At 37.5% G+C, this 25,007-nt stretch overlaps 1 protein-coding gene across 1 annotated transcript in view; it reads right to left on the minus strand.

Moving 5' to 3' along the window:
- LOC113236039 (pre-mRNA-processing-splicing factor 8) overlaps positions 1–25,007 on the minus strand; it is a 33,245-nt gene that overhangs the window by 2,585 nt on the left and 5,653 nt on the right. The window contains exons 4-30 of the mRNA XM_026471981.1: positions 24,550–24,803; positions 23,770–23,932; positions 23,118–23,335; positions 21,835–22,061; positions 21,364–21,508; positions 18,015–18,196; positions 17,447–17,653; positions 16,780–17,070; positions 15,971–16,163; positions 13,612–13,799; positions 11,686–11,924; positions 10,922–11,068; positions 9,836–9,986; positions 8,946–9,153; positions 8,009–8,214; positions 5,922–6,112; positions 5,344–5,479; positions 4,644–4,813; positions 4,415–4,562; positions 3,418–3,546; positions 2,969–3,129; positions 2,532–2,723; positions 1,975–2,169; positions 1,482–1,653; positions 1,127–1,240; positions 529–702; positions 10–203 (exon numbers count right to left, since the gene is read on the minus strand). Of these exons, the coding sequence (XP_026327766.1) occupies positions 10–203; positions 529–702; positions 1,127–1,240; positions 1,482–1,653; positions 1,975–2,169; positions 2,532–2,723; positions 2,969–3,129; positions 3,418–3,546; positions 4,415–4,562; positions 4,644–4,813; positions 5,344–5,479; positions 5,922–6,112; positions 8,009–8,214; positions 8,946–9,153; positions 9,836–9,986; positions 10,922–11,068; positions 11,686–11,924; positions 13,612–13,799; positions 15,971–16,163; positions 16,780–17,070; positions 17,447–17,653; positions 18,015–18,196; positions 21,364–21,508; positions 21,835–22,061; positions 23,118–23,335; positions 23,770–23,932; positions 24,550–24,803 (4,995 nt within the window). The remainder of the gene's footprint in view (positions 1–9; positions 204–528; positions 703–1,126; positions 1,241–1,481; positions 1,654–1,974; positions 2,170–2,531; positions 2,724–2,968; positions 3,130–3,417; positions 3,547–4,414; positions 4,563–4,643; positions 4,814–5,343; positions 5,480–5,921; positions 6,113–8,008; positions 8,215–8,945; positions 9,154–9,835; positions 9,987–10,921; positions 11,069–11,685; positions 11,925–13,611; positions 13,800–15,970; positions 16,164–16,779; positions 17,071–17,446; positions 17,654–18,014; positions 18,197–21,363; positions 21,509–21,834; positions 22,062–23,117; positions 23,336–23,769; positions 23,933–24,549; positions 24,804–25,007) is intronic.

The raw sequence follows: 25,007 nt of genomic DNA on the forward strand, positions 1-25,007 counted from the left end.
GAGACTTACTTGTTCTTCTTGCCGTAATCAGCAAGTATCAAGTCTTTCAATTGAACTTCCACTTTGATCCAGTCGTCATCGGACAGAGTAGGCCAGATGTGATGCGGTTCAGTCAATGTTGTTTTGTCAGGCTTGAGAAGAACCTTGGTCCGCTCTGTATTTACGTGGAGCGCACGCAGAATAAGGATGAGACGACTGAACGCCTGGAATAAGTGTTAGATATGTTTACTGTGCGACTTTCGGTTCCAAAGAGGCCCAACCCATATTATGAACCCATATAGAAGCATACTTCTAGTTATGTAATAGATATCGCACAAAATCCCTATGGCTGCCATCAACTAATGACAATAAAATATATAAAATAATGGCATCTTCATAATTGAAGGGATACTTTATTGTTATAATGATATTCCTATATGCCAGTATCACGGAATATACACTTCAAAGTAGTTGTATCATTAAGATCGCTAAATCTTAAGCTTTAACTTTACGCATCATTTAACTATAATTTTCTATAGGCATACGTACAGTGTAAGACGAGATAGTCTTCAACCAATCATCGTACAAGTTGAATAACACCATTTGGGGTTCTGTTGCTTTCAGAATGAGGTCGCCGAACTTCTCCACCTTGAGGCACGCCTGGAATGGTAACTGCAGTTCCGAGCCTTTGATCACGATGTTCGGGAAGTCCAACAAGTGCACCTGGGGAATTAATTATAGGATTACGTATATATCACCAGTATATTCGTATACGAGAACTTACTCGTTATAGTGGCATATTATGCAACAATTTTTCATTCTAGGGTTTTTTGAAAATTTAGTCAAAGAACTAACTAGAGTATTATTTTTCATAATCACTTCTTTCAAAATATAGCTTTAAAAAGCTTAGGCAAAATGGAGAGTAAACGCGCCAAGTGGAGAGCTCCAGCAAGGCGAATAGACCCGAAACGAAAACCGGTGGTCACAGAAGCAAGTCACTTCACACCATGAAAAGTGGAAAAACGTAATGAGGGAGCATTTAAAAAAAACCAGTGTTCCTTTGAAATTAATTATACCAAGTTAACAGCGTCCATCAGTTTAAGATTACATTTTAGTAGCATGTTTGTATATTAGTTTCCAGTCTCACCTCAAGCGGGTCCAACATTCCCTTTCTAGTGACAATGATCTGCTTGGGCTGTTCTTCAACGGGCAGTGACCGAATCAATGCAGCCACTTCTTCTGCAGTCTTCCATTTCGCGAGCTGCAAAGAAAGAAGAAATTATATATAATTATATTAACTACAGCTGCTATTTAATATCTCTCTATCTATCTATCATCCATCTAATTATTGCCATTTTCCAATATGTGTGTAAGTTTCTTTAGCAAATGTTTATGTTTCTATGTTGACTTTGTTCCAAGTTACAAGCAGTTAGCTGATTTATTGTTGTTTTCCAGTTTCTCGAATTTGTATTAATAATAAAAAAAATTGTAAAAGAACTCGCCTGTCCTAGACGCTTTTGACCGGCCCACACGCTGGTGTGGATGATCTTGAGGAACAGTTGTCCCGTGCGTGGGTTGAAGATGAAGATGGCGCCGTTGATCGGCTTCGTCGTCAAGTTGCCCTCGAAAGTCTTGTGGATGGTCACGCGGTACACGTTTGTGTCGTCCACGAACCTACATGTTGCATTAGAAAATTAATAAATATTGGCTTTTTTAGAGTTAACCAAGATTGGTCAAAATACAGAAATATATGCTAAGCCTGGGGAAAACATCTCCGGACAGAATAGCATCCTAATATTTACGGATAGAAAAGGGGTTGCGTTAAGACATTAAAGTAACAGGTCATTCATAATAGCTTTAGCTGTTGGTAATGTACTTAGATATGTACACAGATAGAAATTATATTAGCTGCACTTTTATTTAGCTCAACCTGTATACTGTGAAATGGGTCTGTAAATGACAATTCAAAGTGTATTGACAATACAAGAGACTTACCAGATAATCTGATTGGAGAATAGCTCGCCGTAGTTCTGGCTGCTGAGGTAGGGTTCTGTGGGTTCGCTGGAGTAAAGCTGCAGCGCTTTGCGGATGCGCTCGCGCAGCACGTACAACGCGGGGTTGGCCTTCATGATTTTTGCCATGGCCTGCTGGATCAATGGCTTGCAGCCCGGGAACCAGTTGCCGTATGCGCTGAAAGAGTGTAACTATAAGAAATGGCAAGATTTTAAGCTCCCACAACATCAAGTGAAGGATAATGTATCAAAATCTCTAAAAGGGGATATTGATTATCCTGCAATACAGTCCGCAGCGTAATGCAGGATTATGAATGTAGTCTCAGCGTGCAGTCCATCCTGCAATGCGTCCTGCGAGACTATACGTTGGCCGCAGGATAGTGTGTGAGTAGTCAGTCTCCTGCCTACGCGGCTGACTGCCATGCTGGTAGTGAATGGGCAGTTTAATACAAACATAGATTATTAGTAACATGTAAAATACTTTTACTAAACAATTTACTGACATGAAAAGCAAAACAGAACCTGCGATAGCTTACGAACCTGTGCAAATTGTACGCTAGATCGATGGCAATAAGCAATCCAGTAGGTGAGGGGTATATGGACATGTTGTCAGTGGTGTAGTCGAGGAACTTGGCGCGGGCGTAGCGCTCGATGTCGTGGGAGTCGTAGTCGCCCCAACGTAATTGAATGTCAAGCCAGTACTTCTGCGTGGTTGTGTTGTCCATTGTGTCTCTGTAAAAGTTATATTGTTTTGATTCTTTTGAATAACTTGAAGCTTAGTAAAACGGGGTTAATGATCAAATTGATACAGGGAATTAAAGCTGAACTTGTAGTCCATTTCATATAGTATGTGACATGTCCAATTTTTACATTGGGTATGCATTTTTAATCTGTCAACCAAGTTACAAAAAAATTGTACATTGGTTAACAATATACCAAAAATAGGAACATACTCAGTCATATAAATATCAACTCACTTGGTGTCAGCGAGCAGCGAAGGCCTGGATACGTTCCACTTGTAAGCGGAGAAGAGCAGAATGTCTGCGCACGAGGAGTTCATCTTATACGACTTTCGAGGATGTATAGTCTCCTTTTGCACTGTCTCTATCTCTAGAGCGTCCAGTTCTTGATCGAATACCTATAAGTAGACAAAAGCGTTGTCAAACGGCAATAGCGGCCACAACAGTGCGTATTTGTTCGAGCATAAGTCTACCAGTTTAGGTTGAACTCCCGTCTCCGAAATCTATAATAGATTTGCTTAGGTCGCGAGGATAGCTTTCATTGATTCATTTTCGCTCATAACCCTTCCGTGTCGACACAAACTTCTTAAACTTTTTTATGTAAGAAAGTAGGTCTATAATAAATTCAAAATCTTAGCCATGAGCAATTTACAATAGGGGTAAAGTATTATTTATTACAAACGTACCTGACACAAGTCCATGACAATGGATTCGTGGACTTTCTGCCACAAGTGAGCCCTGAAGATTTGAATGAGCGAGATTTTCAGCGTGGGAATCTTGCCGTGCATGAAGATGCCTGTCAGATCCAGTTGCACCTAGTACAAAAAAGCTTTTTATTTGTCGATATTTTTGTTGTTGTTCTTATTCTTTTTTCAATCGTTCTCCTACATTAAGCCAAAACTATAGCATGTTTTTTAAATACTAAAGTCACGGTTTCATCAGGTTTGATGTGGTCCCTTATGTAACACTTATTTATTCCGCTTAAGTTGAATGCGGTTCTGAGGTAAGAAATTCTCGTTATTTTTTTGTAAACCTAAAATAGCATTGTAGCAATTTTATACTGTATAATAAAATCACCTGCAGGTCGATTCAGAACCTTACGATAACTCTGTTGTCGACCGATTGGATTAGATATCGTACGATTTCTTTTCATTTTTATTCACAATAACCGAATCGAACGTCAAACCGTCGTATTCGAAACCGAACCGAAATGACGTCACACCCGTACGATTACTCGTAGTTCTCGATCGGCAAAGGCTACAGATGTTATTCAGAATACAGTTATCGAACAAAAGTTACCGAACGTCCGAATGTTTATAAAGAAAGAATTTAATAAGGAAATCTTTTATTATTTTGAATAAAATCTGGATTTTGTTAAAATTTATTAATTTATTTTAATGCGAGACTAATTCATTCCTATATTTTAGGCCTCTAAAGTCATAAAAATGTAAGAATTTTCAACTCTCTTATAATCTATTTCACCGACTAACTCCGTAAACGCTGTTGGATAACGATATCGTATCCGAATCCGAATCGAACGTTTTAACTCGAATGTTCTGAATAGCTCGGAAAGCGCTCTTCGATTCGAGAATGCTTTCCAATCGAACGATTCGGTTAGGATATCGAAGAGTTCTGAATCGGGGTCAGTACCCCGATTACAAAAGAATACATAATTAAATTTACCTGGAAACCGACGTAGACGTTAGCCCTGTTGATAGTGGGTGACCACCACAAAGTAAAACGACGGTTTGGGATCTGGTTCAAACCGGATCGCTGCGCGTTCGTCAGCTTTTTGTACTTCATCGACTCTTCGAAACCGGAGGCTTTCTCCCTGTGTAGGTTTTCAAAATTAGCAAAGAAACAAACATATTCACTCCCTCAATATTATTAAGTAAAAATGAAATCTAATTACCAGAAGAGACCTTCCCAAGTGGGGAAGTAAGTGCCCTTGAAAAGTGTATGCTCGAGAATACCCTCAACTCCACCGAGCGCTTGTATCATATCTGTACGATAGTTGTTCAAGTTCCACAGCTTGCCGTCGTGGCGTTGGTGGGTCCACCAGAACGGGTTCTGTTTCAGCACCTAGAGGAAGTAATGAAAGATAAATACAGAATTTATTTAGCCGTAACTTCGGCCGTTTTTCATCAACCACCTAGACTGGTATACAGCAAGCGGAAGGGGTAGAATCTTGAACATGAGTTTGTTCTTAGCGTGAATTTATAAAATGCTCTAAAACGGCCATCTTTTTTTATAGCATGTATCGCGTAAGAAGAATTTGTCGTATTTGTTACTGCTATTATCCGTAATAATAGTGAAATTACAGGCCCCTGTCAACTTATGTCTCAGATTGACGGGCGCAGTGCAGTGTCCCTTAGATCTTTGCGATTTAAGCTCTGTGTGGCACTACAACTGTTATGGACAGGCGTGTAGCTTACCATCAGGTGCAGGACTTGTTCGTCCCGTGACTTGTTATTATATAAAAAAATGACAATTATGTAATCGTACATAACATTAACCTAACAGTTACTGTAGTAACACTAGTTCATTCTGTGGACGGAACACAAGACTATTTTTCAATAGACCTAATCAACAGCCTTGAAAAGCTCTCATACCTGATACTGTTTGAATTCAGTACGAATACGCCATCCCTTGTCATATGCGAGTGTGTGTCTATCTTTTTGGAACAGCGTATTAATCCTGGGAATGCCTCTATCCCATGAATCTTCCAAGTCTTCCAAAGTCAGGCGCCTATAACAAACGTATAAAGTATTTAGGTTTCAAAACAGCTTTTTTAGACTTGTGTATAGGTGTAATAAAAATCAGCTAGCGTATTCTCAAACGGGCAGCATCGTGGTATCATGCGATCGGCAAGTCCATGATTACAACCCGCCTCCAGAGCACATAAATTCTCTGGTTTCAGGACCCCTACGCGATTCATCATTGTTTATAAGTTTTGCCCATATAGTAAGCATGAACAGCTGCTTCTGCTCAATTATATCAAACGTTTGTATTTCAGAAACAAAAGGATCTCGAGTTCGAACCGCGTCGTTTATATAATGTATTTAAACAAACACGAGGGACCGCGTGATCACCTTTTGTTTGACGATATTCTAGGTCGTTATGATTTAAAGTTATTTTCAGCATGTTTGCATACAGTTCTTTTGTGTTATTAATACATTTCTTTCTTTACCTGTTCTGAGCATTGGCTTCCTGCCGTTTAAGCGCGTACTCAGCCCATACCCGCTGGGAGTCGACGAATTCGGCTTCCCACGGCTGGATGTAGCGGTACAAGTTAGGGATCAGCTGATCCTCATCATGGGACATACCCGAGCGGAAGTGAGTGATACCGACGTCCGTTTGCTTCGACCATCGAAGATCCGACTGAAAAGAACGTTACTTATTACTGGTGATAAAGGTATTCTTAGTAATTTGCCAAACAGGATTTGTGTATTTTAGACGTGTAGTCCATTGCCTCTGTTTCTCTAATAATACAAATAGTCTGTGATTTTGTAAGTCAATGGTGATATATTATGTAAGCCTATTCCCTCGGCATCTATACTGACGAGCTTCTATTACCTCTTCTATAACCAAGTGTAAATTCCAGAGGAAAAGATGGCATTATCCAAGAAGTCTTTCGTCTCAGGCCGACATAAATTGTATTGAGTATTTGATTTGAAATATTATATTCATCAAACAATACACCTTAACAACTACGAAATTAGTTTTTCAACCATACTCCGTCCAACTATTTATTAACCTTTGACCGACACATGCCACCAAAGTTCCGTAATTATTGACATACAACTATACACAAAACAATACAATACTTCCTGCGGCATGATTTTGATTTTTTTTAAATTTAATTTTATTTATTTATTACATGTACAAAACAGTTTACATTCACTCGTTAACAAAAGCTTAAACATTACTACTAGTTCTACTCTAGAATGTAAACCTAAACATGTACATACAGCATGACCAATCATGAGTAAACAATTTTGTTTAAAATATAATTTGTTTGTAAATTAATATAAAATACTTAGGCATAAATAAAACTGTAACCTTAAATAAAATAGAATTACTATGACTACAACTATGAAAGATAGAAACCGTGGTGGTTGTGGATTCGATTGCGAAGTCTTTTAATATTACCATCAAATATATACATCCCTAAATCATCGCCAGGATCAGCCATAAGGCATTGTAGGCCCGACACATTCTCGGCAAAGGGTTGTAAAAAGAAGTATTATTAGTATAAACATTCAATACGAATGGTCTAGGAAGGCGTCGTGGATTGCACTTGACGTTAAAATTAATATGGGACAGAAGAGTTGAGGATTTAAGGCTGCCGTGAAGTAATTTATGTAAATATAGAAGATACTGTACCCTAAGTCTGGAATTCAAGGACATAACCTTAAAATGTGATAACCTCTCTTCGTAACGCGACAATTTGCGACTCATGTGTGATCTGTAACTTACTATTTTGAGAGCTCTGTTCTGTACACCTTCCAGACGTTTAGAGTGAACCTCGTAGAAAGGTGACCATACAACACAGGCATACTCAAGAGTGCTTCTAATTAAGGTATTAAAACAGTGCAATGAGGGTCTTGGGGTTTTTAAATTCTTTAGTAGTTCTAGTGACAAATCCTAACATTTTGCAAGTTTTTGATACTAGAAAATTATAATGGTCCCTAAAAGTAAGCTTCTCATCAAAGTATTGATTGCCTCTCCTGATCGAAAACTGCATCTTTTCCGAGTCGAGGCATATAATATTGCAAGAACTCTTTTATTTTGTAATTTTAGTGAAGCGACATGCTGTTTAGCGCCAATATTAATCGAGTCAAGAGATTATGTAACGAAGATCATTCAAGTTGATAAATTTTGGTACCTGTCTAATACATTATAGTCAAATGAAACAAATTATAAATAATTATAACAAATTCTTATTGTTTATTACAATGAATCGTCGGATTCTTCTCCATATGAACGGGAACGGGACGGAGTATAACGCAAGATTTATTTAAAAGCGTTGTGAGTTTTAGCAAAATATCATTGATATGTAGCTTGCATTACACCATTTAAGTTTGACGTCACAATGCGCTACAGCCGTTCTGTGCTTGCAACTTTTTTATCGTAATTTAAATTCGGTTTACACTTTTGCCTCGCACTTTGCACTTTTTTTGATTTTCAAAGCTATTCAAAGGCATCTAATTATCGGTACATATATAGATTTATGTAGTGTAAGTTAACAATATGCAACAACAATGGTTTATTTACCTGTGGAATCAGTACATGGCCCATAGAAAGCATGCCAAGTCCACCAAGTTCTTTCGGCGTGTAGAACACCACGGGTGGGAAACGGGAAGGCATTTTCGAATTCAGACCGATCTTAATACGAGTTTGAATCTTGTTCTCGCATTTCACCAACAGATCTAGAAGCTCTTGAGTGTTGACTACTGCTTCTCTGAAGTAAGTCATTAAGCCTGTGGAAATTACATTGCGTGTTACATAAAGTAGTTATATTAATGGTTCTTATAGAATACTTATTATGGATCAGTAAGCGTATTCTCAGACGAGCAGCGTCGTGGTATCTTGCGATCGGCAAGTACCCGATCGATGTTCGCCTCCAGAGCACAGAGAATCTCTGGTTTCAGGACCCCTACGCGATTCATCATTATCAATACTTTTAAAAAATGCATTCAAAAAGAATCTTACTTGCTTTTAGTTGAGCGGCACTCATTCCTAATTATTAATTTTCATCTTTATTATAATACTAATTAAGTAAAGATTATTTAAATTACTATTATTAGTGCATAAAAGCAAAGAAACTATATTTTTGAAAGTACATTATTATGATACGTGTTTAAATGGATTTCTGCTGAGTTAATCACCTTACTTTTTAATTCTACAGTGATTATAGAACATTTTTACATGTTTCAATAAAAACTGCCAAGCGCGCCATTGAATTTTGTTTTTAGTGATTAAAGAAAAATAAATTAAGTTATGTCATTATCCTACGGAATTTTTCTGTCTTAAAAATGATATTAAAAAGTAAAGAAAAAATACTTTAACTAGCTAAAGTTCTGCTTCACTCCCACAACCCAAAGAATATACAAAACTATGAGCGTGAGATGTGAAAAAAAAAACATTTTTGTGTTTATATTTCAGTGATTACTGGAACAATAACTTATGGACTATGAAATAAATGACTTACCAATCAAAGCCGTATTCCACTTGTTAACAATCTTGGTGAATGTCGTGGATCCAGAGGCCATGAGGATCTGTCTGACACGGTTGTGGAAGCGAGCAAGAGACTCGTCGTCGACGCGTAAGTAGCACTGCGCTGTGCGTTCTTTCGTCACTTCGTTCTGCAGGTTCCATACCCCATCACGATGGGACAGTTCCTCGTGTTGGCTTCGGCACTGTTAAATTAAAGTTTCGATAAAATTGTGGGCGGTAGTATTACTTATTTGACAGTAATTGTTTCGGAATACACCCCCCAGAGTGGATGGTACGTGCTATGGGAGGCCTATACATAGCAGTAGGTGAAGCCGATAGGCATTCGTATGCTAGTGGTAGGCTTCAGTCTGTATAAAGCCCGCTTGAGTAGATCCATCGCTTAACCTATTTGTACCGAAAAGCGGCTATATAAGGCGAATTGCTGCATTCAGGATGATAACAGGTAAATGATATTACATGTGAAACCAAACACTGTCGTCACTAAAAAATTATGCAATTGAGAAAACACGATGTGAGAGTACACGAACGACTTTTGCTGTAGCGCCATCTGTGACAAATCTATTTCTTCACTCAGTTAGGCACCTTACCAGCTACCAGCAGCTGATCAGAAATGTCGCTTTAATAATTGTAATTTTTAAGTTTACCCCGAATGTCACGATGTTTGGCCACCATTTAAATAAACGTATATAATTATTATTTTTTATTTGGTAAGTGGACAATACATCTAGGATAAGCGTCTAGGTTTTCATATCTGACGTGAAAAAGCCTAGTGTAACATAACCACACCTACAATGTCATGTATTTTTTTACTAAATAACTTATCAACATAAATAAAACTATAAAAGGCTGTGTAAAGATGCATACCTTAGGCAATATCCTGCATTCAAAACCTGCCATATTGAAGAGCAGGTTGGGGTTGTCCTTGGAGTAAACAGAGACGAAGCTGTTCTCCCATTGGATAGTAGTCACCGAGCGAGGCAGCCGGTTCTTTATGTCCCAGAATACAGCGCGGCCCCTGATGGTATAAAATAACATTAGTCGGTTTACATATGAGGAACATTTGAAGCAATTAGAATAAGAATTATTTTATTACGTAATCGCCGAGACACACATGATCTTAAAACTACATTTTAGTAGCAGTAGCGCTCCTTGTGAAAGAGGTCGTCCACTGCCACCTCACCTATTTCTGCCGCCAAACAGTAATGTGTCAGCATTACTGTGTCCCGGTATTGAAGGGTAAGGGTGCTGGTGAAATTACAAGCACATGTGATCTGTCAACTCTCAGGTTGACGACCACAGTGGCAGTGGGACACTGCCTCATATGTTTACGATTTACAGCTCTGAGTGGCACTGCAACTGTTATGGACAGGCGTATGGTTTACCTTAAAGCGCACGACTTGTTCGTCCCGTCACTTGATATTATAAACTTCAAAACTAAAATACAATACAACAAAAGTGAACACAAAAAATTAAATTGCGTAGAAATGCACGAGTCAAACACTTAATTTATAATGATTTTAAAAAAATATAGTGATAAAAAAATGCGTGTCGTGGCGCACGCAAACGGTCTTCTGAGCTACGGGCAGAAAATCTAACCTGTAGCACTGGTTTTCAGCAAACCCGGTACGAGTGAAGCACGGACTGGGGCGAAACAATGCAATTACAAAATATAAGGAGCCTACAATTTGTGTAATTTTTTTAAACCGAAAGAGTGAATTCTCCGACATAATTTTAATATATAAAGATTATCAACATGGTTTCATCACGCGGTATAACTGTTTTAAACTTTTCTTGTAAGTAATGTTTTACAAAGTACTCTAAATATTTTCTGCCCCCTGAACATATTTCTAATCTAACTTTTTATCTAACACAGAAGACCCATGATAATTTGAATTTCAAAAGAAAAAGGAATCTTTAAGAAAGTCAGAGCAACTTGAAAGTGATACTTACAGATTGACGTCATGCTTCATGAGTCGCATGCGCGCGTCTCGTGGCCAGCACTTCTTGTTGTTGTACCCGACGATGTTCTCGTTGTTTGGATCTGGGTGTTCGGTCAGATACCGCTGGATCAACTCTCGAGCTTCTTCCGCCGTGAACCTATACGTTAATCAATAGGATTATTATCATATCATTCACCTATAACAATTTTATATCACAGAATAAGCATCTCCCACTACAACTACTTTACCAATACTAACAAGTTTTTTAACAGGTGTATTTTTTTATTCTACTGTGATGTTAATGAATTATTTATTATTCTACTGTAATGTTATTTTTCGGAATTTACAATGGCAACGTTGTGGGAAAAAACACGATTTATATTCTTGTTAGTTTCACTTTCAATTTAGTGAAAGGTTTAAAATCTTTGGCTGGTTTGCGAGCAGTGCGGATTTTTCTGCGGACTTGTTCCAGTCTTTGTCACTAATTACTGGACTACAATACATACATAAGCTTTCGCCCTTGTCCCGCGTTACTGGACTACAACCAAATTAATTATAAACATTTGGATCGAGAGCTAAGAGAATTTAAATATTTCTTCCTCTCAACAGCCCAACAAAATGAGTAAAAACGTGCTTGATAGTTATAATTTTAGGAAGAACTCAATGCGTACATATTTTAAATAACAAACAAGTAATGGCAGAAGCTAGCGTCAGTTGTCAGTCGCAAGTTAAGAATAAAATAGAAGCGCATGATGGTTATTGTGAATGACATACTTGAAGAATATATGAATCCTATCGATATATCTGCAGTACAGGCGAATAGGATGGGCGGTTTCGGTCTGTCTATCCTGGTAGGACAGGAAATCGTTGGGCAGCTGAGGTGGGCCGGCCATTTCGCTGGCTCGTTGCAAACCTAGGACCAGAAGATCCAACACCAGTCCATAGTATTGAACGATGAACGAAGCGAATTGCAGGCCTCGAATGATGCCGTACGAGTTTGTATGGTTCATGTCCTGTTGAATTTGATTTCGTTAGTCATTTGGCATTAGAGCGTAGATATCTATTAAGACCGTTGATAGCAAGTAGAAATTCAAAGTATAGTTGCGAAGGGAGTAATAACTAAGGTTCAATTTACAATGCCGCGGTGTTATGGACGGCCGTACGCGTCAGAGCAAGAATGAATAATTCGGGAGGTCTGATTGGCTGAGCGGCGTCAGCGGCCAATTGATAGGGCCGGTACGGTGTCGAAAACACCGGTATTGGTATAAGTGAAAATTATTCTCATTGTCTCATTCGTAATTAAGTTGAAAATGTTCAGTTGCGTTCGATATTCTTGTCAGATAAGTCAGATAGACGAAGATAGAATAAGTTTTATGAAAATATACAATCCACTTCCTGAATCAATAAGGAATTTTATTGAAGAAAGGCAGGATGTCGAAGACAGTCCAGGGCTTTAACATGCGGTACAGAAAGTAATTTTTACAACCATAGAAGAACTTCATGGAAACCGTAAGCTTTCTGTAAATTAAGTTTTTTTTTATATCAGTTTCAATAAAAAAATTAATTTAAAAAAGTCATGTTCAACACCATGACATTCAATTATGTTTTTATGAAATTACTCCACTAGTGTATTATAATTATTAATAAAAAAGATCGAAAACTTAGAAAAAATTCCTTCCATCTGGCAGGATTCGAACAAACGTCTTCTAGGAAGCCATGCCAGACGCTCTTTGCTTTGCTTCCAGATCTTTGTTTTGGTTTTTTTTAACGACTTTTTGCCGTAGTGCCATCTTTAAGAAATTTATGTCAATTGTGTAAGGTACAAACTCGATACGAGCCAAAGAAAAGCTCGCTCACGTCTTTCGGAGAATTCTCACGAAGTCTCGGTAATTCCCGCAGATATCGTATAGTATCTAGTTTGTACCTTACACAATTGCATTATCCTTTGTATATTTTTGTTCTTTTTTGAAAATAGTGTAAAATGACATGTTCAGGGTTTCCAGCATTCATAAAATTGTAAATAGTCATATATGTAATTGTTGTCGACAGTTTCATCGATAGATTACGACGTAAGTTAAAATTTTCCCAGAAATGTCTGAATTGTCAATATTACAACACGCGACGGTGTAATGATTACATTATATACATTTTATATGCGTTATTGCCTTTTTTATTCTTATTTTGACGGTTGGCCTACCAGTATCGAAATCAATTTTTTATTCATATGCATTTTACTGTGTATATTGAATTATAATGAAAAACTTAAAATATGTCAACTCAGTATTTTCAATTTATCAAGGTTCTAAATGCAGTGTATGTATGCATGAACTTACAAAATTGAAGATTCAAATGAACCTGTGCCCAGCAGTTGGACATATAATGGGGCCGATGATGATTCAAATGAAACAAGGTCGGTTATTATTGCATAAGCGTAACCATAATTCTGTCGATAGAATATTTCTTTATCGACTGCAATCACTAACTGCTTGCAAGCGGGCAACACTTTGTAATGAACTGTCATTTTACTTCATGTACAAAAAAAGACAGAGTATACAAAAAATGGCTTCCATTCCGTTTGCAATGTAAATTCGGTCAAATGTAAATTGAAATAAGTGCAAATACATCTATTCACACTTGTAGATGGCGTTGAAAAAACTAGTCGGGCGGAAAGACCAAATAATTGTGCCGTTTGTAACAAACCTTGTAGTTGATAACGACGTTGTTTTTAGCCGTCATGTAATCGGCGATGTTATGGTCGACAATGAGTCGCAGCAGTCTATTGAGTAACGTCAGATCGATCTTCTCGTACAGCTTTTCGAATCGCGACTCCAGCAGTACATTGCATTCGCCCTCACCGACTTCCCATACGTCTTGCAGGTTGTTGATGCCTGTGAAAAAATGGTTTGTAACATTTTTCGTATTTGATGATAGTTGTTTTCTTAAATGTGTCAACTGAAATTTGGCAGGCCTATACAAGACCAATCTCGAAAGTCAACACACAAAAAAATAGTAAATTTCATAAGAAATTGTTCAGATGGAAATATTCCTTGGTAGAACCGGGACTATTTAATGCTACATTTTCACTATAAAACAATGACCTACCAACAAATGGACATCGGGTCTAATACAAAAACCACGAAAAAAATGTCCGAGGTTAACCTATACAAACGTAGTGATGTGTAACAAAATATAAAAAACTAAAACATTTAATTTAAATTGTAACGTCATTGCAGTACTGCCTAAATTTGCTTACAAAAATTTAAGGGCCCAAAAACACCATATTCTATAGCTTCGACTGAAAATTACTTGAACACAAGAGTAATGGAATAACCTTTCTCGTAAATATTAATTAATTTTTTTATATATATTATTATGTCGAATTTTGTACAAATTCACTTAAAGGTATAATAAAGAGTTGGGCAGATACATACATACAATTATTACTACAAATGTGAAAATAAGCGTGTACTATAAGAAATGTACCGATATTCTAACTAAAGGTAAACTCAAATATCCGTAATTCCGATTTATAACAAAACCGTCACGCTTTCGAGTAATTTGATGCTTTTTACATAGACAAAATTAACTTTTGTTTTGTAATCTTCGTAAAAACACATTATGAAAATTCGAGCTAATGTTATTTCGGGCAAATGTGACTTCAACAATATTTTGTTAGTTATTGCTAACGTTTAATAAAAAAATCATTTTAAAAATAGAATTAAAATCAAAGCCACTCTACAGTTTCTTTGTTCTAAATATTTCAATTGCTTGTGGTTCGAACAATTGAAAATGACCAAGAAGTTTATATAAGCTTCTTGAAACTGACGTATTGGGTCTCTTTCCATCTTTTGCGCATGTAATGAGTAGAAAAAAACCAGTTAGCTATTTCATTATTTCGTGTGCTTTTGTAATTTATATTTACGATTCAGTTATATATAAATTAAATACTATAAAACTGTACAAAATAACACTTTTAAAAGACAACTATGATAACACAATATATTTGTTTAGTGAAAATATGATACAAAATCCTGTTTCCACACTTTACTGCAGTAATTTTTACGAGTTATTATTTGTACTGCATATATTGTTTACTGCATGAATGACAACCGCGCTGTCACTCGAACAAACTATTATAAAGACTATTGCGCAATTGACGCTCTGTATGCGATTTTAACGGCCTACATGTGCGGACACTTTTTAGCGCGAACCCGACGTCTATTTACTGGTAGGTCAATGCTATAAAATGAGAAATTTTGAAGAAATACATTTGAATTCATGTTGCTAAAGCCAAATTAATTCGATATTAAAAGGTAGTTTTTCTCAGTGTTTCCTTATTCGATGAATAGAATCAACCGAGAGATGTTTGGAAAAATAAGTATATTTAATTTAACACGTGTTACTAAGGCGCATTATTGTTTGTTAATAAATTGTGAGTGTTTTTTTTTAGTTTTGAAAGCATGGGCAATAATCTAGTTTTCAAATTCTGCACGAGAGTCTATTTTAAGAGATTTTTTTATAAAAGGCAAAATAAAAGTGTTTTATTATCGCATGTCCTGCATTTATACTCTTTAAAAACATTTGTCCATCTTGGAAATGGGGATCTAAAGATCTGACTTCGAAGAAAAATCAGGTGTAAAGCTAGTTTACAATTACATGAAACTAATGGGAATAAATACAGACATTTTAAGGTTACAAATTGCTCCATGTGGAACTCAGTACATGGAACTACTGGAAATATACGGCAATGAAATCCATATTAAAAGGTAGTTTCTTCGATTTCTTCGGTGTTTTTTCATTCGGCGAATAGTGCAATCAACCAAAGTGAGGTTTGTAACAAGGGGATGGTATGACCACAGATCTCCTTTGCCACAACGCACACTTTGGGTAATCGCTGTCTTCTTGCTTTCCTTTCTTGAATGTTTCTTCTATTACTGACGAAAATGTTCTATTCAATGACCATAAAACGTTTCTGCTAAAGGCGGAGGCGTAACACTGTAGGCATACATTTGTTTAGCGCAGCAATTTTTATAGGTTGTATTTATAGAACAATACTTACCTTGGCACCACTTATAAACGAGCAACGGTGAAGGTTCGGTGTCTGCAGGCTTCACCCACGGCGGCAGTAAACGTCTTTTGTCAGCTTCATACCACAGGTATTGGTCCAGATACGCGTCAGTGATTTTCTCCAACGGTTCCACGTCATACACAGGAACCAGGTGGGAGTATAAATCCATGAACTCTATACCCACCTGATAAAAAAAATTAAACGGAGTTGTCATATTGATATATATAATCTACATTTATTTCTAAATAAAGATGTTTCGACACTAAAAAGTACACGTCGAGCAAAACGGGACACTAGTGAATCAGCACATAAAGAGGACATAGAAAACCACTTCAGGGCCGGTGCTAACTCCTGTCTTTATTTCGTAGCTAAGCAAATGACATTTAATATTGTCATATTTTTAACAAAGGCACATTTTTTGCCTTGTGTTGACAGAGAAAAAAATATCGAAGTTATATTCTATTGTTCTCCTAAAACCCAGGACACTACTATGGGAAAAGCGCGAAACTTCCAACGTAATTAAAACGTACTAAATATAGCAAGCGTGCCCTCAGTTTTGTATGAAAAATTCAACCTGCATTTTTTAAAGAGATTTTTGTGGATACTCTATTGGTCATATAAAATACAGTCATATCATATGACCAATGGAGTGTATAGCGCTTAATTTGAATGCGGTATTTTTATTATTGTCTCCGGGTCCGAAAGTCCGAATTACATGTTATATACATTTTCATGTACACGGGGAGTCTGGAGTAGTAGTTATTGAAATCCCATCGTGAAATTTGTAAATAAAACTTTACTTCTCTGAAAGTCCTCTGTGTAAGCAAATGACGTTTAATCCTGGATAATGCTTCGTGTGGATTGTCGTAAGCCTGTTCAATCAATCCCAGCTCCTCCCTCTGGCTCTGATTCAATCTGGATTTGACGCTGTAGGCCTCCTTCAATCGTTCCAATGCGAGGATCAAGAGTTTTGTATCGTGTTTGTATGACAGTGGCGGGAAAGGTATAGGCGCGAAGCGGCGGGATTCCAGCCAATGCACAGTAGTTGTGTATATCGCCACTGCTTCTTCAGGGGAGATGTAGGGACCGTCCTGTTGAAAAATAGCAATTTGCAAAACCATCCTCCATCATATCATTACATTAAAACGTATCTCGAAAAATATAAGTGGTGTGTCAGTATCCAAAATATTGAGATTTGTATGCTTATATAATATTAGTAACTGCACTACCTAGCAGAGTTTAATGGACACAAAAATAGTGGGTACTTCATAGTACTCTTTATCACGACAAATTTTTCGGTACATTATTTTTAATGCAAGGAATTGGTTCAGTTTACGTTCACTCTATCGGGATTTTCTTTTAAAAACATTAGTTGTCCTTTAGCATCGACGTAAACGGCAAGCGCAATGACCGGTCTTTAAAGTCATCATGACATCAGATGATAAAAAAACTTTAGAATAGTCATACCTTCAAATAGTTATGCTGTCGTTCCTGCTCTGCTTTGAGATAGAGCCTCGTTAGGCGACCCAGGTTCTTCTTGCAGACAGTCTTGTCGACTGTTGCGCCCCTCCTTATTCGCTCGCGGTTGTAATGCGCCGTGTTGGTCCACCAGTCTGCCTTCATCTTCACGTACCGGAGGATCATGTTTTCGATCGGAGTTGGTAGACCTGGCACCTGGTTTGACAAGGCATTGTTAATTTTAAGTACTGCAAATGTACAAATAAATAATTCTTTTTGGCTAACAACGCTCTTACAACTTCAGTATATAGTTGTCATTTCAGTCATAAACTAATCTTAATAATGTAAATAATTTTTTGAGAATTGAATTAGTAGGATATTTCTATCCTAATCGGGCGTAAATGTTGCAAATATGTGACTTCTGTTTTTTTTTTTGTTCAGTAGTGTCGTGCCAAGATCGTCGGCATCATAATTTCCTTAGAATAAGTTCATGGAGCTCAAAGATACGTGCCCTGTATGAAATCAAATATATAATTACAATAATAATGAGGTTTAACACCTCGGCGTTCACACTCACCTTCCAAGGAATATTTGCCTTCCAGCACCGCCAAGCCTCTGAGAGATGCTGCAGGATGGTCCTTGCCTTGTTCTGCTTGATACCCTCCGGCATCATATCGACGATGTCGTGCATGACGGACGCACGCAACTCGAGATCGAAGTGGGATTCCACGCGTTGCTTCGTCACCGTCTTTGCTACACCTGGATAGAGAAAAATCGACATTCTTAGTATTCTATTTTAGGTATAGCACGCAGGGTAATGAAGCAGCGGATGAACTGGCAAAGGCTGGTGCTAGGGAGGCCTTCATTCGTCCTGAGCCCTTTATAGGAATAGCACACAGCCTGGCAAAACTCACTTTGCTGAACGAGAGCTCCCACATCTCCTGAGACGTGTGGCTGCAGACTAAGGGTCGTATTCCAGAACTCTACTCAATGCTCAAGTCAGGATTTGAGCAGACTTGAGTATGATTTCAAGCACTGGAAATACGACGCTAATGGCAAAGACTTGAGTATGATATCCAGTGCTCACTGCAATACTCAAGTTCTGACTTGAGTATTGAGCAGAGTTCTGGAGTACGACACTTAGGGTCTTGAGCATTCTAAAGCCCTGATAGCTGCCTTCAGTGCCAAACACTGTAGAGAAGCTCTGTCACTGGACAGGAATGGCATCAGAATGCTGACTAGAGCCTTAACAGGACATTGTGCCTTGAATAAGCACATGTCAAATATTGGACAGAAAGAAAACAGAGAATGTAGATTCTGCCACGAGGCGGATGAAACTCCTGTGCATCTCCTAACTCAGTGCTGCCCTCTGATGGGCCTGAGAAGTTCCACACTGGGTAGGCACAGGCCACACCCAGAGGACATAAAGACTGTTGGAACCAGGAAAGTCCTAAAGTTCCTTAATGCTGTTGGTCTTGGCTCCGAGCTGTGATTAGTGGTGATCACAATAGATCATTTACGGTCGCAGTGATGAGGGGCCTCATAGGCCCCAAATGAAGCCACTCTAATAATAATAATAATAATAGATATATCACGAATTTACGTATAAGCTAGTCCACACTAGCCAGTATACACCGTCGAGCCTGACAATGGTATCATTTTGAAGCTCGACGGTATAGACGAATTCCTGAGTGTAGCGAAGAGCTGGAACAATGTCTCCTCCGCTGCGACTGTCATTCAACCGTTAATTTTTATATCGGGTGACGGCACATTTTTTTAAGAAATAAATCTTTTGTATACAATAGAGAAAAGAAGGGTAACAATGTTTGGACATTTGTTACGAAATGACGAATTCGTGAGAGTGATAATTGAAGGGAAGATACAAGGGAAAAGAAAGAGAAGATCAGGAATCGTATATAGTGATCAAATAAAGAAGATCAAAATGAGCAGATAATGAGAGGTCACGGAGCTGGGGCTGGGTCACGGCTCTACTCTCGTTCTCCGTCGGACAGTAGTCCGAAACAATTACAGTCAAATAAGTAATATTCGACTAAAATAAAAAAAAACAATGTCACGGATGAAACTTCATTCGCATCATGCATCTTTTAATTTGATCGAGTATTAGTTATTTGACAGTTATTGTTTCGGACATAATTTACTTAATTAAAATAACAATAAACATAATTTCGTTAAGAAAGAAGATCCATATCCATAATATAAATCTTAGAAGTAAGTCCAAACTCATGGTACTATGATTTCGTTTAACTAAGGTAAACGATTCTTTTATGGGGAAATGTATACGTTTTTACAATAAGATTCCGGAGCATATATTAGGACATCGAGTATATAACCAGAAATAGAGGCAAAATGTCATTTATTTTGTTTGAAAACTATTCTGCCATATCATTACTGTGACAACTGCGCTCCGATTGGCTAGCCCGAGTTCGAAACAATTGACGGGTATCGTCAATGGGTGTCGTCAACTGTTTCACTTCTTATCGACCAGTTAACTTGAGCTTTGCTACAATGGACGAAAATTGCAAAATTACATATTTTATATTTAATTACCAATGAAATGTGGTTCCGTTTGTTTTGTAATTATATGTTTTACTGTTTTTCCCACACCACCGAATAGAACAGCACGGCATTGTTAGAGATATTATCTTTATTACAATAAATACAGAATATTTTTTGGAATATACGGAGACATACACACAGGTCAGTAGTTGGCCTGTCCATATTTCAGTGCAAACGAGGGTTGATATTTATAAAAGCTGTATCGCTAACGTGTTACCAGGAATATATGGCCCTTATTTCGTCTCTATTTCTGGTTATATGCTCGATGTATTAAGATTACCATTTCCTAACTTTAAAACTTACATTAAAAGTATTTTAATTGAAAAGTCCTATTACAAAATTGAAAACTACGTGTTAGATAAAGATGTATGGAAATATAACGCGAGTCTAGATTCCACACAAATATGATTCAAAATGTATTTCATAGCATTTAAGTAGATATTTGAAAAGAGCAATCCCTAGAGTCTCTAGCTCGTTCTTCTCAGGGAGGTCAGCTTAGTGAACGAGCAGCAGCTGAACGATTAACCACAGCACTAAATAAAATGCCACTTTATTGTAATATAATTTATGTAAATGACAAAGTATTTGACACATTGTACATTCTCTACTGTTGTCCACCACAGTATGGGCGAAAAATGAAAAATAACCATACACTTAAGAAACTTTGTATTTTGTTTGGAATTGAATTACTTTATCAAAAATAAGATTTCAAGGCTTTGAATGTCCAGTACGACTTCAATACTTATGTGCGATGTTTATTACAAACTCAAACCAAAAGTTTTAAACGACACAGGTACTGAGACAAATGTCTTCATTATTCTGCCCACGCGCATCTATGTTGCTTATTAATGGACACAGACTCGACACTCGGTGTAATCTTCGCTTTAGGAAGTGATAACGAGTTTACAATTGGCTATGAGGTACTTGTGAGTACTGTAGTTGATTTTTTTTAATGAATTTGATATTTTACTTTAAATAAAAATACGAAGTCAGTAGCTTATCTGTGAAAACGTAATTTTTTTTAAATGACGTTTTCAACTAAAAATGTTACCTATGGAATAAATGATTATTTGACTTTGACTTTAGACCGATGTCGGACAAAGAACAAGAGTACAGGAACTGACTATGAACAGTGTGGCGTGCAGGAGGCTACACCGATAAGGTTATAGCTCTTAAATAGGATGATGGCTTCCTTACTTGTTATAAATGACAATGATTTTCAACCAACGAAGTTGACGATGAGACTCCAGAGTCGAGCAATTTAATGATGATTACTTAGATATAGTAGGCCTGAACGTTTAAAAAATGAGGTTTCAACAGGATATGAAATAATGCAGTCCGATACTCACCTTTCGAGTGTCGTCCTTCGAACTGGCGCGAGAGCAGGTTCCCGAGCCAGCGCTCAAGCAGCGGCGTGATGCCGCGCATGAAGAACAGCCACACGCGCCAGCCCGGCGCCCAGAAACCGCACCCGGGGCCTTTCGATACTGGACCCTATTTTTAAATTTATTATCTAAATAAATAGCGAGTCGAGAAATATTTATATGACCTACATTTATTTTTCTCGTGACTTTGGATGTACTTTGTGGTTGTCTATGTGCATGTCCATAGCACCTGCGATACAGGGTTTCCCTAGTGCGGAGCTATAAGAGTGTGCGTTATAAAAAATATATAATTAATAAAACCAACTTTGATTTGGACTAAACAAAAATGGCGGCTAAGCAAGTTGTTCGTATTCACAAAAACTAAATTCACAAAAAAAATTCATAAATATATTAACACATACAAATGTCATTGATCTTAAAAAAAGAAAAACTTACCGTATTGAACCGGTAGTAAATGAGATGCTTCAAATCTTTGCACATACGGATTTGTCGCATCAGCTTGTATTTGTATCGGTACATGCCGGTAAGTTGACCCACGTGGGCGAAGATGTACTGCAGCCCGTCCGCAAGTTGGAACGAGTCCACGTTGTTGAGTCGGTACTGAACGTGGGAGTCCACGATCAGCTTTGTGAGGCGAAGTATCTCACGACACAAGTGGAAGGCTGAAAGAAAAAAACAAAAGTGACTGAATGCAGCCACGTTTAGGCAACAGACACTGGTTGGAGTCCAATCGTATCGAAAGAATTTTTTTCGTATTTGTTCGATCTTTGTATTAATAATAATAAACAAACTAATAACATTTTTTTTTTCATATGCGACGGGACGAACAATTCGTACGCCTGGTAGTTAAGCAACACGCCTATCCATGACAGTTTCAGTGCCACTCAAGAAATTTAAATCACAAATATCTGAGGGGCACTACCACTGGGCCCGTCACCCTGAGTCGTAAGTTGACAAATCCCATGAGACGCAGTAAAGGTTCAGCCACGCTAAAATATCAGAAGCGCAGCGGTCGGAGCTAGCGCGGTGCCTCTTTAAACTAGTCGCTACTCTCGCGCAGCCTCGCGGCTACTCGCAGTGCCGCACTATACATTCTACATTTCAAATCAATTTGAATTTGTTTTCTTCAAAATATTCAAAATGCTAAGTAATACTTTGCATCAAAAGTGCTCCTCAGGTCGCTGCTCTTTCAAGTGTCGTATTCTAGAACTCTACTCAATACTCAAGTCAGGATTTGAGTATTGCAGTGAGCGCTGAAAATCATACTCAAGGCCTTGGCATTAGGGTTGTATTTCCAGTGCTTGAAATCATACTCAAGTCTGCTCAAATCCAGACTTGAGCAATGAATAGAGTTCTGGAATACGAGCATAAGTGTGACTTGACTCTTTTACTGTATGACGGCAGAAATGGGTAAGGTAACAGTAATTCCCTAACAGATTTTTTTAAATAATAACTACTATATATTATTTATTATCCATTAAAAGTGCGCGCAGTCAATTGGAGTTTCAATAAATTATGATGGATCAGTTCTGCCTCCCTCAGTGAGGTCACCATAAAATGAAGTTTGAATAGGATCTTACGTGAATTGAAATATTCTAAATAACCTTTCGCGAATATATGTTTTTCGCTTAATAATATTTACTAAACGATTGTGATGAATTGGAATAACTGCGTCTCAACAAAGTCAACAAAGTCGCAAGCCAACAACTAATACTCACCATTTCCAAATCGAGATTTCTTTCTCTCTTTTGTTGTGAGAGTTTTCACTGGTTTCAAGTTGAAGTTGTAGTCCAGATGCAGATAATTGAGGTTCTTCCGGTGAATGAGAAGGTTCAGCATGTTGTAGCCTTGACGACAGACTTGAAGACCAGCTTCAACCCAGTCCAAGGTTGTAGTTTGAAAGAACTTCGTGGATTTGAATGAGCGGAAGAGGTACCTAGAGGTAGAATTTTATTTAGATAGGCTTAACAGTAAAACTTACAATGAAACAGAGAGCTTGCTGGAAGTTAGTTATTCCTTAATTATTTTTAATATAACCATTAATTTATAACTATAAATTCTTTTATTGTTAAATATAAAAAATCTGTTTTTAAGCTGTAATATAAAGAAATTTGCGCGAAGAGATGCCTAAAATACAGGTACACATTTACTTAGTTTACTCATCGGAATTACACATTAGGTTCTAATATTAAAATATATAACTTTACTATGAACATTGTATAATTTAGGTTCTTTTCTTAATGTTCATTTTAATACTATAATAGCTTTAGTTACATTGGTTTTCCTTTTAATGCAATTAAGTTATATTGAAATAAATTTATCCTTATTATATGAAAATAGAAAGACCTGCCTACAGTTCATGAAACTCACCTCTTCTTCTGTGGTTTAGGCGGTCGGTGTTTCAGCGCGTTAAGCACATAGTACTTGAGGAGTTTCTGGTACGACACCCTTACTTTGACGGGCTGACCCGGCGGGCAGTGCTCTTTGTACCATGTCTTCACCAGCGGCACGTCGATGGCGCGGCGGGTCCGACCTAGACAAAAACATCTGTTTTAAGACCTGCCTCCGTAGCATGACTATGCATGATAGTCGCGACAAGCGCGATAAAATTGGATTAAGCGCGCGCTATTGGCTGTCTCAATCAGATCTAATTTAGATAGCCAAGTCGCGACAATCATGCGTAGCCATGCTACGCTACAGTTTGTCAGGGGCTGACCTGATAGTCCTGCAGACAAACTGTCAAAGGCGAAATAGCTAAATTCTCCGAATCAGTTTTACCATTTAATCCACTGTTTCTACAAATTTCGTGCTTTCCGAACGTTTTCTTGTCTCTGTAGTGTGTTTGTTAAATTATTGTGTGTTGGTGTCAAAGTTTTTCTTCATTGTCAATATTTTGTAATAAATTTGATCCTCTTTCACAATCTATCGATAAAACTATCGACAACAGTCACACAAAGTATTTAAAATTTCATAAAAACTGGCAACCCTACAAATGTCATTTTACTCTTGTCTTCAAAAAAGGCGGACTATAGTAAATTATAACTTACTAAAGAAAGTTAAAAAATAAAGATAAGAATGAAATGAAAAATTAAATGTGAAAAGTAAAGATAAGAATGCATGAAAAAATTTAAAATACAAAATATTAGTTACCTGATCTCATATTAAAAGGTCTTGGAGCCCATAATAGAGCGATCCCATTCGCTGTATTGTCAGTGTATAGAGCGGTTTCTTGCAAGAATGGGGAGACATCCTCTGGAAGTACAAAATCCTCTTCGTCTGGCAATGGATCAGATTGGGACTTGACAGAATGTCTGTGGGATATTGGGTTGATAAGGGGATCGAAGTAAAATGCCGGCAGGTCAGGGTCTTCCGTCTTAATGTATACGACGTTTGGGGTGTGGTACCTGGAAATAATAAACAAATATGGTACCTGCAAGGCTAAGAAACATAATATAGAACAACATTTACCTATCTACATCTCTTTCTTGCTTTGACATAATGGTTGCAAAATAGGTCATTCAAGTCACCAGGACATCCTGGTGAGTGCCGAACATCGCTTCAATGATAAACAACACTATCAAGAAAAGGATAAAAATATAACCGAGTAT

The sequence above is a fragment of the Hyposmocoma kahamanoa genome, unplaced genomic scaffold (genome assembly GCF_003589595.1).
Source record: "Hyposmocoma kahamanoa isolate Upper Pololo Valley unplaced genomic scaffold, ASM358959v1 88, whole genome shotgun sequence".
In the NCBI taxonomy this organism is placed as follows: Eukaryota; Metazoa; Arthropoda; class Insecta; order Lepidoptera; family Cosmopterigidae; genus Hyposmocoma; species Hyposmocoma kahamanoa.